Source organism: Corvus moneduloides, chromosome 3 (genome assembly GCF_009650955.1).
Source record: "Corvus moneduloides isolate bCorMon1 chromosome 3, bCorMon1.pri, whole genome shotgun sequence".
Lineage (NCBI taxonomy): Eukaryota > Metazoa > Chordata > Aves > Passeriformes > Corvidae > Corvus > Corvus moneduloides.
This window is the reverse complement of record NC_045478.1, coordinates 97,922,104-97,936,776: the sequence shown is the minus strand read 5'-3', so window position 1 is coordinate 97,936,776 and position 14,673 is coordinate 97,922,104. Positions and strand designations below refer to the sequence as shown.

Genomic DNA, 14,673 nt, shown 5'->3' with positions numbered 1-14,673 from the left:
TTCTTCATTTTCCTAGGGATGGATGTTCATGGAAATTCAACAGGAACTCATGATGTTGTTCCCATGGTTCAGGACAATATTGTGTTGCTTCTTTTAATTTTGATGCTTTCAATAAGAATGTTGCCAATATTCAGACTTACAGTTAGACTTAAACAACTAATATTATTCAGATGGTTATGATATTTTTCCCTTTGGCAGATGGGGTGGTATAATACGTGTATCAACACATACTTACAAAAAAAGTAATTTCAAACATTTACCAGGGCAGAATAATTGCAGTGCCTCTTTTATGTGTGTTCTATTTTGAAAGCATTGGAAAGAACCAAAGCAAATGTATTTTGACAGTTTTGCGGAAGGATAGAATAGACTGACGACATGAAAGTAGTTATGATAAGCTCCTATCATATGAACTAAGTATTATTTTTAATAGATTTATAGTCACTCATTCTTAACTAAACGAGTAAGTTAAAGAATGTAAACCACCCTACCATCCTCCAGTAACATTTTCAAACTGATCTTAGTAATGTAAGAGTTGGAGCTCTCAAGGAACTGAGGTTTTTTCGTTTGAGGGTGGATGGGCAGTTCTGTTGGTGATGATTTTTTGGGGGGGAAAAATGTTAATCATTAGATTCTTTTCCCCCACTGCAATAGCATTTTAGAAACTGTTTTGGATTATCATTAGCAGCTGTAAAACCTGGAAGCTCTAGTCAAGAGCCACAATGTCATTGTGGTAGATCAGAGTGGCCAGTCTTGTTGAGTCTACCAGCCGGATCCAAGAACTGCAAGGTTCATCCCATTTAACCTGCAGAACCAGCAGATTGGGGGAGTTGTGGAAGTGTTCATGAGTAGGAGCTGGCAGTAATTACTTAGTGCCCCCTCCTCTGTTGTGAAGTTGGGTTAGGTAAGGCTGGGTGTGGAAGACAATCTTTCTCAGACTTTGCTGATTTGTTTCATACAACACATAGATACATGCAGGAGACCTTGAGGGAAATTACAGGTAATTTCATGAAATTTCCATGTGGAAATTGCACATGCACTTCCTTACCAGTTCAGAAGAGGCTCTGCTCACCGCAGCTCTTGATAGTTTGTAAACAGAAAACAGAAGAGCTGTCACTCCCCTAAAGGGCTTGTACTTAAACTATCTGAGATAACACATACTTAAAGGGAGGTACAAGTTAATTATAAGACACATAATAAGATGTCTTGTGCCATAATTATATGGGTTAGCAGGAGCCTTACCATAGACAGACTTCTGTACAGAAAGAATCTGAAAAAAGAAATCTGGCTTATGATAATTTTTGACTAGATTCCTTTTTTTTGTCTTCTGTGATTCTGTGAAAAGAGTGCTTTTCCGTGTTCTGTGCTAATTGTTGATGTAATTACTTTGGATTAAAAAAAAAAAAGTGTTTTATAAACTTCATGGTGCAGTGTGAAAATCTTGTTAGCTGTGTCTGTTAACTACAGCAAATTTCAATGTACTTTGGCATAGGCTCGAATGCTAATAACAGAAGAGAATCTCATGACCACTATCATCAAAACTTTCATGGACCACTTAAGGCACCGTGACATCCAAGGCAGGTTTCAGTTTGAACGTTACACTGCTCTGCAGGCTTTCAAATTCAGACGTGTCCAGAGCCTTATTTTGGATCTCAAGTAAGTATACTATGTGCTGATTTGAAAAATTGAGGACTTTAAAAAAAAAAATCTAAAATGAACACTTCCATCTTCCTAATCTACCCAGGTATGTGTTGATAAGTAAGCCAACAGAGTGGTCAGATGACTTGAGATGCAAGTTCCTGGAGGGTTTTGATGCCTTCTTAGAATTACTCAAATGTATGCAGGTATGTAAATCTGTGAATTACAAAATTTGGCAAAATTTAAGCAGGAAGTTAGCTATCATGGTGTCAAAATAGAAGAAATTTGATCTACTCTTCATTTTATAGCTTCAGTGCAGTATCACTTTTGGAGCCATGTCATGTTTTCCTGAAACATAACATCTTGCCTCTCTTTTTAAAAATTAAGTTTGTTCTAGATGACAATAAAAAGGAAGAGCAGCTCAAAAAGAGAAGTGTGATTTGGGGCATATTTTGCATTTGTAGAGGCAGACAACACAATTAATTCTGTGGGCAAAATCTGGTTTGTTTTAAATGTCAGCAGAGTTGCTCCTTGTATTGAGGAATAAATTGTTCGTGACACACAAATAGACCTCTTCACTTGTGGTTTCATCCCTTTCATTCCCCCAAGGTTCTTTTTACCTGTTGCAGCAACAATATGTTTATAAGGATAGCTGACTACTGTCTCACACTTCTGCTAATGCTGTCAGTGTATTTCTGTGATACATTGTTGAAATGTATAATTCTTCTTGTTCTAGGGTATGGATCCAATAACTCGTCAAGTAGGACAGCACATCGAAATGGAACCAGAGTGGGAAGCAGCATTTACACTGCAGATGAAATTAACACTTGTTATTTCAATGATGCAGGACTGGTGTGCATTAGATGTAAGTTTCTTCTGAATTGTTTTTCTTTGTGAAGAGGGATGAAACCCAAATATTAATACATGTAAAAATTGACCTAAACACAACTTCACCATAAGCCAAGAACATCTTCTATGAGCGAATGCAGGTATTTTCTGTATTTAAGCACAAGGATGGTTTGTACTGACCAATTCATAAGAATGTGGTTAAGCCTTTTTTTTGTCACACATCTGAAGATTGTCACTACACTACCAGGTTATCATTTCCAGAGAGGAGGGAATGGAGGAGTAGGCCCTGGGTCTACCAAATACTGCCTGGTTATAAATCATGTTTCTGCTCCATAGGTGTTTCAAGTTTCAGGATTAGAGAATTTAAGCATGGTAAAATATGCTGGTAGAATAAGTGATCCTGGAATATCTGAACATTTAGGCTGGCTTTAATTTGTTACTGGTAGTAAATGTGCAGGTTTTACTAGCCTAGCATGGTCATTGCTCAGAAAGTTACCATAATGTCAGTTACAAAAAAACCCCAAACCCAAACAACATACTGGTGGGTATTTTTCTAATCAGACATACCAGTACGAGTTTTGCAATTTGTGCCCTCCTTAATTTGGCTCTTTTGTTGGATTCCTTATCTTAATTTTGCAGGACTGTTGTTAAAGGTAAAAATCTCAAACCCTTCAGAGTCCTTCTTAAATTGTCTGTATTATTTTTCAGAGCTGTGGGGTTTTTTTCATAATCTCTGTAAACTGCAATCTTTCTTTTAGGAAAAAGTATTGATTGAAGCTTACAAGAAATGCCTGACTGTGTTGATGCAGTGTCATAGTGGATTTACTGATGGAGAACAGCCTATTGTCCTCAGTATGTGTGGACATTCAGTTGAGACCATCAGATACTGCGTTTCTCAGGAAAAAGTTAGCATTCATCTTCCAGTTTCTCGTTTGCTTGCAGGTAGGAGCAGCTGAAAAATACTTCAGGAAATGAAAAATGTTCTATAGATGCGATTTGTGTTTGTGTGTACATGAAGACGCACACAGGCATTGTTTAAGGCCTGAACAGGATGAATTTTGGCCATTTTATAGCTGCTTGGTAGCCTCTAAGCCAGATGTTCCCTTGCACCAGAGAACTTGTTATCATTCAGGCTGGTGGAGATTGTCCCATGCCTCTGGATTTGTATTATAGACAGCTACTGCTGCTTTTGCTACATGAATGATGCAAAAGAACTGCAACAAAATATGGACTGTGGTTGACTTTTTTGGAATATGTTTAGCTGTCATATTGAATAGACTAATCAACATTCTGTTCGAGAACAGATTTATCAAACAGATGTGTCACCAGAAAATTGAGCTATGCCTTTCTCTTCATATTGTGCCTATCTTGTTCAACAGTTGTGTTGAAAAAAGCCTTGTGAATTTTAGTTTACAGAATCAGAAAGATGTGATAAAAATAAATTCACAAGTAATGGAGTGAAAAAGATAATTCTTAGGTAAAGTGCCGTGCAGCTCAGTGTCAAGTAACTTTGAATATTTGAGTCTTTGAGCAAAGTCCTTGTAACTTCAAAAGAAAGCAAACCAGAAAACCCTCATGTATTTTGGAGGGGCCTTTTTCTAGTTCCTGAGGTATTTTATAAACCCCGCAAGGACTGATAAAAAGGATGAGGTATCTGCTGTTGATTGTTTGTCCTGACAGACCAAGGACTCTTGGCTCTCACAGCGGGGACATGAAAGAGTTGAAAAAAAAGGCAAAAATTGCGCTTGTACTGCAAGGTTTATACAGATACAATGGGAAAACTTCTATTCTCTTCAAATGTATTCTTTGTAACATGTTTCTTCAGGAAATAGCTGTGTAGCTCCAAGGTGATAAATTTGCAGACCTGTAGCTGTGTCCAGAAAATGGTCTGAAAGTAAATTAGATGACCTTTTTTGTCCTATTTGAATTACATAAATATTGGATGTAATATTCTCTATGGTTTTTTTTCATGTCTTTATGTAGGCTTGCATGTTTTGCTGAGTAAAACTGAAGTGGCATATAAGTTTCCAGAGCTGCTACCCCTGGTATGTAATTAAATGTAGTATATTCATTAAATATAATTAATGCTGAATGTGAAATTGGTCATGTAAGTGTAGGGTATTATTAAATAAAACAAAGGACCTTTGTACTATGAGTTCTACTCAGAGAGAATATCTTCAGTACATAAAATTACCTCTTAAAAGATTAATATCTAGATATTCATGACTGGAGCATAGGCAATCAGTATTGCTCTCTAAAGTAACTAAGACTCATGTTGCATAACCTCCTTTTTGTAGCAGAAACTGTTTTTAGGAACCCCAGGCAGGATCTGATTCCTTTTCCTTTGGCTGGGTTCTAATTTTCTTCCCCAGCTGTTTCTTGCCTGTTCTTATTGATATGCTATTTCTTTAAGGGGTAGTCAAAAAAAAGTAAAATAAAAGAGGATAAAACCTAACTGGGAGAAGAAATCTCAGTGTCTTTGGAAAGAAGTAGTACTTAACCTTTGAATAAAAGAAAAGAAATAATTACAGTGTTATTAAATGCTGGTGTTGATGTTTTAAAGTATGAAAGCTGCTGTCTTTAGGAATAAACTCAAGCCCTTGTGCAGTAGTTGTGTGGAGCAAAGATAGAATGTGAGGGTGGTTAACAACTATTTGAAAGATTGTGAATAGGCTCATCTAACTTTTGTGTTAGATTTGCTTGTCTTTTGTAGTGCCCAAATATTTTAATGATCACAAATACCATCCTCCTTCATTTCAGTCCCATTTTCTTTTATTTTCTCTGTATACATAAAAATATTGCATTTTCTTACTGCAGAGTGAGCTTAGCCCACCTATGTTAATAGAACATCCTCTGCGATGCCTAGTCCTATGTGCCCAAGTGCATGCAGGGATGTGGAGAAGGAATGGCTTCTCTCTTGTTAATCAGGTAAGTGCATAGTAGCTGTAGAATCACTCTTTTCTGGTAACTCCCTCAGGATAATTTCACAGAATCACAGAATCAATTAGGTTGAACAAGACCTCTGAGATCATTGAGTCCAACCCTTGGCCAAACACCACCTGGTCAACTAGACCATGGCACCAAGGGCCATGTCCCTTGAACACCCCCAGGGACGGTGACTCCACCACCTCCCTGGGCAGTCCATTTCTATTTTTAACAACCCTTTCCATGAAGAAATTCTTCCCAATGTCCAACCTGAACCTCCCCTGGCACAACCTGAGGCTATGTTCTCTTGTCCTGTCACTGGTTGCCTGGAAGAACCTCAGTGTATTTCTTGAAGTGAAGGGCCCACAACTGGACACAGCACTAGAGGTGGGACTTTACCAGTGCTGAGTATGGAGGCAGCTCTTGATCTTTCAAACCTCAAACCTTCTTTTTCTGCATTGATTTGAAATTTTACTTATGTCAGTCTTATGGAAAGCAATGTGAGATAGGCATTTTTATCAGCACTGACATCATTTGACTATTTTTGCTTTTAAACTGGTCTTTGATTTTTTTCTTTTTTTTTTTTAAGTCAGAAATTGTTTTTTTGTTTCAGGACTGCTACAGTAGTCACTGAACTTAGTGCTTGGTGTGTGAAGAAGTTTTTGTTAATGCAGTTAATGACTCCTAGCTTTTTTACTGTGTACTTTCCAGCAGTAGTTGGAAGTGCAGAATTAGATCTGCACATCTGTGGTAATGCATTCATCACCTCCACATAAAAGTGTCTCAGATGTGAAAATATGCAGCATTATGATATTATGGCTATTTATATTTATAAAGTAATTAAAATCCAAAGACCCTGCAGTAATAGAAGCAGTGTAGAACTAAGCATTTCTTGGCTTTTAGCTCTCATACTTCTGGAGACTGGCTTCTTTCATCCCTAAACTTACATTCTCAATGTTTGTATAAATTAAGTGTTTCAAGCATAACAGCTATGAAATAGGTACTGTGGTGTCAGTACCACCCACCAGGGTGATTGTCTCAAGTGATTTTCTCAGCAAGACTTAAGATTACAACAGGGATAGGGTTTAATTCTGTGAGGTGTTAACTTGATTTATTTGCAAGAAAATCCTTTCAGTTCCCATCAGCCCTCATCTCCATTAGATAATTGCCATGTATATTTACTAGGAGACTGAATGAAGCTGCTCAAATATATTATATTCTGACACTTCTTGAAGGATCTTTATAAGGTGGTGTCCTTGTCATTAAAGCAAAAAGAGCTCTAGTTATGTACAATTATAGCAGTGCCCATAGTGCTGTAGACACACATCAAATCTGGAATTTCAGCCTAGCTTTTGGTAGTGAAATAAGTCTCTGTGTTAATTTTCCCTGGTTGTCAGGATCTTGAAGTTAAGAGCTTCGTTTAGTTGAGATAAAATAACTCCCACAGTCTGCAAGTCCTTTTTCTTTACTTTGGCTATGGAAAGCTCATGTTCCTTTTACTTTGCCTATGGAAAGCCAGCTCCTTTTGGATATTTCCCAGAAAATAGGAGTGGGCATCTATATGTGTGGATTATAAAGGTGGGGAAGAAAGGGAAGGCATGCCTAGCTGTCTTAATGTAATTCTGGTGGAAATGGTATGTGTCTAGAGGAGACTTTAGCACACTGAAGTGTGTTCCCTGTCCTAGGTAGAAACTTGTCAGCCCTATTTATTTTTCCTTGATGTGGTGGAATCAAACTTTCCTACTTTTCAGAGCCATGCAGTGGTTGTGATGTTGCTGCTGCCTGGCTCGGTCCTGTTGAGTCCTTCCCAGGATGGTTTGGGTTAAGTATAGTTCTGTCACAATATTAACATTTTGCTGACACTGGCAATTCCTGAAAGATTGTATCTCAAATGATTAAAGAGCAATTCATGGAGCGAAGAAAAAACATTTCTCCATCTACAAGGGCTTTCTCTCCTGTGAATTTCAAACAGTTAATTGCTAAACAAATATATTAAAACATAAGCTAAAGAGGTCAAAAAAATTTTTGCTTCTAAGTTTATGCAATCCAGACATTGCATCGCTACAACCCAGCCAGCAACTATGCCTGTCTTGTGCTTTATAAAAAAGCTTTTTGCATACAGATAGAATGGTATAATTTTTTTCAAATTACAGATTCATTTTTTGTTTATGAACACAGTATAGCAAAGCTTATTTTTTACAGAAGTAAAATAATTCTGGATTAAATATTATCTTTGTTAATGATTGTGGTGTTTTGGGTATTTTTTTCAGATTTATTACTATCATAATGTGAAGTGCAGGAGGGAGATGTTTGACAAGGACATAGTAATGCTTCAGGTAACTACGTATGCTGGTTTGCATTTTTTCTAAGTATTTTCAGGATACGTGTATGTTTGTTTTTATCTTCATCAGAACCTTTTTAAGGAATCAAAAGTAAATTTTTTTGTGGAAGGACTTCAGTTTTCTTACTTTATCTATATAATTATGGAATAATTCGTAAAGGAAATAACTGTTGTTGTAATACTTGTTTTTTAATTATAATTTGAAAAGTGCAGAATTTTCTGTTCAATGCATATATGCTGCATCTTCAAGAATGTAATATTTTAACTAATGGGTTATGCTGTACTGGCAGTTGCACAAGTCTCCATGTCTTCAGTAATGTACTCAGTGTACGTGTGGAATTTTTTTTTCCCTTCAGAAGAGATTTTGCAAGTGAGTCTATTTAGCTGTGTCGAAGATACAATACTTCTACATTGAGAGCAATAGAATCTAAAATTTGCAGCTCGGGTCCATAGTTCACCGGGACAGCAAAATATTTTCTCAGGAGTCCCTCAAATCTTTTAGAGTTAGCAATACCCAATTGGAAAAACATGCCACAAGTTACTTCTGCTTTTGGACATTTTTTCCCTGAGGCTTGATCTGCCACTGATTTTTAATGATCGTTTTCAGCTGCCCATTTGGTCAGCTATCCTATAGCTTTCTTGGAAGTTTATTCTGTTTTGAAGATGGTTCCATTATCAATAGTAAACCAACAACAAATATTTTTAATTGGCAAACTTAGATACCTTGTTTAATAAACAGAAAAAACGTCAGCCAGTAGTTTTCAGAAATGGAAATCTCTGAAAGTCAGTGTTTGTTCTGCATTGAAACTTCATTATTTTTCTTTCCAAGAAGGTTTTGGAAGCTTTGCTCTACAACCTTCAGCCTATCTTTTGACGATTGGAATTTGTTGTCAAAACTTTCAGTGGTATATGCTAAGTAATATTATGCCTGCTAGAAGATAAGCCATGAGGAACAAAGTTTTGCAGATAAAAACAACCAAACAAAAGTCTTTCATTGAAATTTATTTAGACTGTTTAAGATAGGAGTAACCCTGAATATTTTACATGATGCCCTTAAAAGGCCTTTAGAAATTCTTGATAAAGCATAGGATTCTGCTTGTCAGATGGGCTTACACTTTTGTTTTTGGCATCCTAAGAGAGTAAACTTAATATTTAAGTCTTCATTCATAGCATTGCGAGAGGAATTAATTTTATAACGAATATACAGTGAACATCATATATAAATATAGAAACATGCTACGATAACACCCAATCTGTCTTCTGTTTATAATCTTTTTTTTTTCTTTAATAGACAGGTGTGTCTATGATGGATCCAAATCACTTCCTGATGATAATGCTGAGTCGCTTTGAACTTTATCAGATATTTAGTACTCCAGACTATGGCAAAAGATTTAGCACAGAAAATACTAACAAGGTATTTTATGTACTACTGCAATAGAAAATTGCAGGTTTTGATTTTCAAAATGTATCAGATGCTGTTGAATTGAGACAGAGCTATTTCTTGATTAAAAAGCAAAACCTATCCTGTTTTACTTTCATTTGGCCAGTTTGAAATATGCAGTTGAATTACCTGTCAAACTAGTAAATGTCAGAAAATGTTGCATAATTTTTGCACTTATGACTGTGTTTAAGCATAGCTCAATTTGGGACTGCTAAGGGTGAAAACAGGCAATGTTTTGAATCACTGAAAAAGTATTTTCAGCATACGAAATGATTATTGAAAAATGTAATTCTTTTTAAATTGTTTTACTTCAGGATGTTGTTCAACAAAATAACACTCTTATAGAAGAGATGCTATACCTCATTATAATGATTGTTGGTAAGTTCAGAATATACTTAATTAATTTTTAAAATTTAGACTCTTTAATGGTCTGGACAATTTTTTATTGTCATCTCAGGTTCAGTTCTGTTGTGAATTTCCTGTAGCTCTGACTTCTTTCCTGGGAGAAAACCCTTGAAACTAGCTTAGATCAGTGTAATGAATTTTTGAGCACTGGTGGGTGAACACAGGATTTCACAGAAGGCATCTTATTTTCCAGCCTTTTAATTAGAGAAAAAGATTAAAAGATGTTTAAAATCAGAAAAAAAAAGGTGTATTTTATTTCTACAGGCGAAAGGTTCAGTCCTGGAATAGGACAGGTAAATGCAACAGATGAAATCAAGCGGGAGATCATCCATCAGCTGAGCATCAGGCCAATGGCTCACAGTGAGTTGGTAAAGGCACTACCTGAAGATGTAAGTAACCTGTCAAGAAGGGGGGAGCCAACTTCGACTTGATAAGGTTGATTGCTGAAAAATTTTCTTATGCAAGTTCATGTCACTTAATGTGGAGTGGGAGCGGCACGATTACGCTAAGAGCAGGGTTAGCATGAGTACAGATTAATAGTTCTTGTGGCAAGGTAGGAAAGAGGCAAAGAAGGAACAACATATGAAAGAGGCGGGAATCTGAGAGCTTCTTCAGCTCCTTTTTCTTTTTAATGCTGTTTCTAATCAGGCCATCTGGCCAGCAGTCTGTGCAGTATGGAAGTGGGTTGTTAGAACTATCCAGAAATATAAGCTGTTATATTTTAAAGCCTAACAAGAAGTGAAGAGACATGGAATCAGACACTGTATTATGACTTGTGTAACATAAATGCTTCATTTACATGAACAGAATAATTTATCTGAATTCTGAGTACTTCTGTAGGACAGCAAAGCTTGCTTTCCTTTTTCCTTTTAATATTTTTGAAGTGATCTTTTAAAATTTATTTCTGAAGACAGTCAAAATTCCAATGTTAATATTTTACTGTACTGATAGTAACTTTAATGATAAATTCTGAAATATTTTTCTTCTTTCTAAATATTTTAAACTGAAACAATTTGAAAAGTCAAATTTTAAGATTATTTAAGAATAATTTAGGGTTGCATGAAAGAGCAAACTGTGATTTAAGCTGGAGTTCTAAATTATATTGTCAGTCCTAAATACTTTTTCCCTGGCCTGTTAACTGCTGTGAATATGTATTGCAGGAAGGGGGTGAAAATATTAAAAGATAATTTGTGTATGAAGTATTGTTACATATTTGAGCTGATGTCTCATGCTGCCTTTTGTGGTTGTTTTACCATTTTTCAATAACTGGTCTTTTTAGCTTTCCGGTATTTATTTCAATTTAAAGACCTGGAAACTCGAAATACTAGCTGTGTATTCTAAAAATGTGCAGAGTTAGCTAACTTAGGAGTTTTCTCCTGCTACTGTTACATCTGAGTTTATTGTGACAGGGAGAAGCAGTACAAATTGAGCACTTAGAATGGCATGATTTTTTAAAAATACCTTTGCAGAGATGGTGTTCCTGAATGTATTTTCATGTTATGTGGTCTAGTGTTCTCTTGAGTGCCAGTAAAATGACTTTGTACTATATTCAATTTGCATGCTTACTCTAGTATGGTATGATATTTGAATGTGTTTATTCCAAGAACTACAGTAACACACTGTCTTGCCTTTTCACTCCATGTAGGAGAACAGAGAGACTGGGATGGAAAGTGTGATTGAAGAAGTGGCATGTTTCAAGTATGTTTCCATTTATTCTAATGATTCAACTTTAGAAATGGAATGTCTAAATTAGTGAAATTGAGAGAGTGAAAGAAAGGGGGCTGAGTCATGGTGATTTCCCATGGCTTTACTCATGTGCAGAATTCTTAATACTGTTACTTATTTAATTTCTAGAATGCCTGTTTAAGCAGTGTTTGTTAGCTGTTCTAGTTAACTATTTATTCTCAGATGTTAAGAACCAGTGGACATAAAGTGTTTTGTTTGCTTTGGTGTGTTGTAGGAAACCTGGGTTAACAGGCAGAGGGCTGTATGAATTAAAACCAGAATGTGCCAAGAACTTCAATCTGTATTTCTATCACTTTTCAAGGGCAGAGCAATCAAAGGTAACTAGTAGTTTAACTTCCTGGGTTTATTTTGTGTCTCTTTTTTTGTTTGCCTTTTTTCCAAAGCTTACTTCTGTGAAGAGCTATTACCAGCTGGATATTTGAGAATGTTAACAAAATTTGCCCAAGATTTTGCAGTGATTTCTGTGACACTGGATCCTATGCCCTATACAGAGCTCTTGAATCAATGAGCATTCAGGAGCTTGTCTGTGGGTTCCGTTGCATCTTATTTTACTGAAAGTATTTAAAACAGTCTGTATTTTCCCTTACCTATATGGAAATTGCCATTTTAGCTCAAACTTGCCTTACAGTTTTATGCTAGGAAAAGAATCCAGGCTGGCTTAAGAGGGAAGATTAATTTTGAAGTTGCATGCCCTACTTTACAAGGAGAATGTAAGACAAACTGAAAAGACATTAAAGCTTTCATGTTTATTTAAGGATGGGAAAAAACAGTAACAATGTAGTAAAGCATGAATGCTTTTTTTATTCGATTTATATTGGTACAGATTTTGAGTAATGCTGGCATTGTTCTTCTATTTCAGGCAGAGGAAGCACAAAGAAAGCTGAAAAGACAGAACAGAGAAGACACAGGTATTTATTTTTGAGAGGAGATGGGAGAAGATGGAATCACATATCAAGCTGTGTATTGCCGTGGCATTTAGACTAACAGCCTGTTCCTGGGCTAGAGTAGAAGTTGGTTAGAAATGAAGCAATTTCTCTTATGTCTCCCTGGCTATAGTCAGGGATCTGATTTGTCATGGAACCAGCTTTCTGAACAGCTTATTCCTTTGCCTTTTCTGTTACACACAAGCCATGTTGAATGTTGCAGCACGTATTGGTAACACTGTTTATCGAGCAGCTGTGTTCTGCCTTAGGATCATAGAAGGGTTTGGGTTGGAAGGAGCCCCAAAGATCATCTGGTTCCAACCCCCTGCCTTGGGTTGAGCTGTTAAATCAAACATTTTAAATGGGTGTTGCAAATTTTGGAGAAATGTCAAACACACAAATTTCCCTTTCAGCTCTTCCACCGCCAGCTCTTCCTCCTTTCTGCCCACTTTTTGCCAGCCTGGTTAATATCCTGCAGTCTGATGTCATGCTGTGCATTATGGGAACTATACTGCAGTGGGCAGTGGAACACAATGGCTATGCCTGGTCAGAGTCCATGCTGCAAAGGGTATGGGTTTTTTATTTAAAGTAATGCTCATGCTAATGGAGCAGTGCTCATTATAGCATTTTAACATGATTTTATGGATTTGAGTTGTTTACTTGGTGTCTGAAATATCCAGAATACTCTGAACGAGAAATAAGTGGTGTTTGCTGATATGCAAAACTAGGGAAACTCCTCTGCCTCTGATGCAATTTATTCTTCAAAGGAAATGGAAGACCCGGGTAGATTTCTAATGGGATGCACATGAGAGGGAAGAATTCTTCTTAAATCAGTGGCAGTAATGTTTCTTGTGGTAGAGAAGCCATTAATCTGAGTTGTTGCATATGAAGCAGACATTGATTTTTTTTTTTCTTGATGTTCCTTTGCTTATTTTCAGTCTAGGCTAAATCACTTTAGGAAAAAATCATGAAAGTGCACAAAAGAATTTTCTAACCTGAAAATGTATCAACTTAGCTGAGCTGTTTGTTCCTTGCTATTTATAATGATCTCTAGAAACCTGGAGGATTATCGTAGCCTTTGGTGTAATGATTGTCATTTTCTGGGGTGTGCAGAGGTGAGTTCTGAGCTGCCATCCAGGAGCTGTTCGTATTGGTCAGGGTTGTTGGTTTAGGGTCCAACTCCAAACTTTTCAAAAATATTGATGGATTTTAACATAAGATTTTGCAATGAAACCCCAGTTTTGAAACTGAGTATTAATTTTCTGACATCCAGTCTTATTGAGTGTATATTACCTTTTACAGCTAGGTTTAAATTAACATAAGCAGTTCTATAGAACACAAAAAAAGTTGAAAATGGAGCAATATATTGGTATTAAAAATCACAACAATGTAGTTATATTTAGGTAATGTAAGAATGCTAGACTTTTGAGTAACTTTGAATGAAATAAGATTTTTTTTATTTAGACTGAACTAAAATGTCTTCAGCCATTCTCAAAAATTCATTAGGGACCTATCACTTTTTCAGAAACTCATGGCACTTTGTCTGTGGTGGCATGCAGTTGGACTGCATCTCTCCCAAGTCAACCAGTTTTGTCTTGGGAGCACTTGCAGTGGTAGATATGAGACATCTGCAAGAAGTGGTCCATATCTAATGAGCTCTTGTTAAATAGATGTGATAGACTGAGGAGAGATTAACTGTTGTTTATTAAAACAAAATATTTTTTTAATTCATTTTGTCTGGCCAGTTTTTCTGTAGATACTTGGTCTGTTGCATTCCAGTTCTGTTACAGATTTTCCGGTGATTATTGTTTCCTTACATGGGGGTTAGTGTTGATTCCAGACATCAGTAAAGCTTTGTGTCTAGAGCATCCTGCCAATTTGTGTAGGGTTGTGAAATGACTGATATAGCATAACAAAGTGCACCATCAAGAATGAAGTATTTCAGCTTCAAAATGCCATTCAGGCTACCATAGTGCTAAATAGGGTAATTACATTTTTTAAGTTCAAGGAGATTACAGCTCTTCACTGACCTAAAAATTAACATTATTTTAAAATGTGTTTCTAGAGAAAATAAATTTAACTTAAAATTTTTAACTTTTTGTCACTAAACTTTGTGTATAAAAAGGACTTGAAGTGTGCATCATGCTTCTTCTGTCCGGAGACTTGCAATAGTAATATGCAGTGAGTAGGGAGAACGATAAGAGGTACCGACTTCTCACTCACTATTCAGGACAGCAAACAGAAAGATGCAAGTATTTAATGTGGATTTTATGTGACAAAATTTCAAACAAACTCTATTGCTCCTGTGTAATGTAGCTTTGAAATTCTGTATATAGAAATAACTTCAAATGTATTCTTAATATATAATTGTATTATATGAATTTCCTGTTTCTTAATGAATTATCCAA

The 14,673-nt window shown here is 36.2% G+C and overlaps 1 protein-coding gene across 3 annotated transcripts in view; it reads left to right on the top strand.

The window, feature by feature from the left end:
* The window catches only part of UBR2 (ubiquitin protein ligase E3 component n-recognin 2), a 56,289-nt gene that overhangs the window by 22,214 nt on the left and 19,402 nt on the right, over positions 1–14,673 (top strand). For all 3 annotated transcript variants that reach the window (XM_032102876.1, XM_032102877.1, XM_032102879.1), the window contains exons 12-25: positions 1,490–1,653; positions 1,742–1,841; positions 2,372–2,500; positions 3,243–3,426; positions 4,468–4,529; positions 5,302–5,412; positions 7,680–7,745; positions 9,042–9,164; positions 9,506–9,569; positions 9,861–9,985; positions 11,242–11,294; positions 11,557–11,659; positions 12,202–12,250; positions 12,679–12,833. In XM_032102876.1, the coding sequence (XP_031958767.1) occupies positions 1,490–1,653; positions 1,742–1,841; positions 2,372–2,500; positions 3,243–3,426; positions 4,468–4,529; positions 5,302–5,412; positions 7,680–7,745; positions 9,042–9,164; positions 9,506–9,569; positions 9,861–9,985; positions 11,242–11,294; positions 11,557–11,659; positions 12,202–12,250; positions 12,679–12,833 (1,488 nt within the window). The remainder of the gene's footprint in view (positions 1–1,489; positions 1,654–1,741; positions 1,842–2,371; positions 2,501–3,242; positions 3,427–4,467; positions 4,530–5,301; positions 5,413–7,679; positions 7,746–9,041; positions 9,165–9,505; positions 9,570–9,860; positions 9,986–11,241; positions 11,295–11,556; positions 11,660–12,201; positions 12,251–12,678; positions 12,834–14,673) is intronic.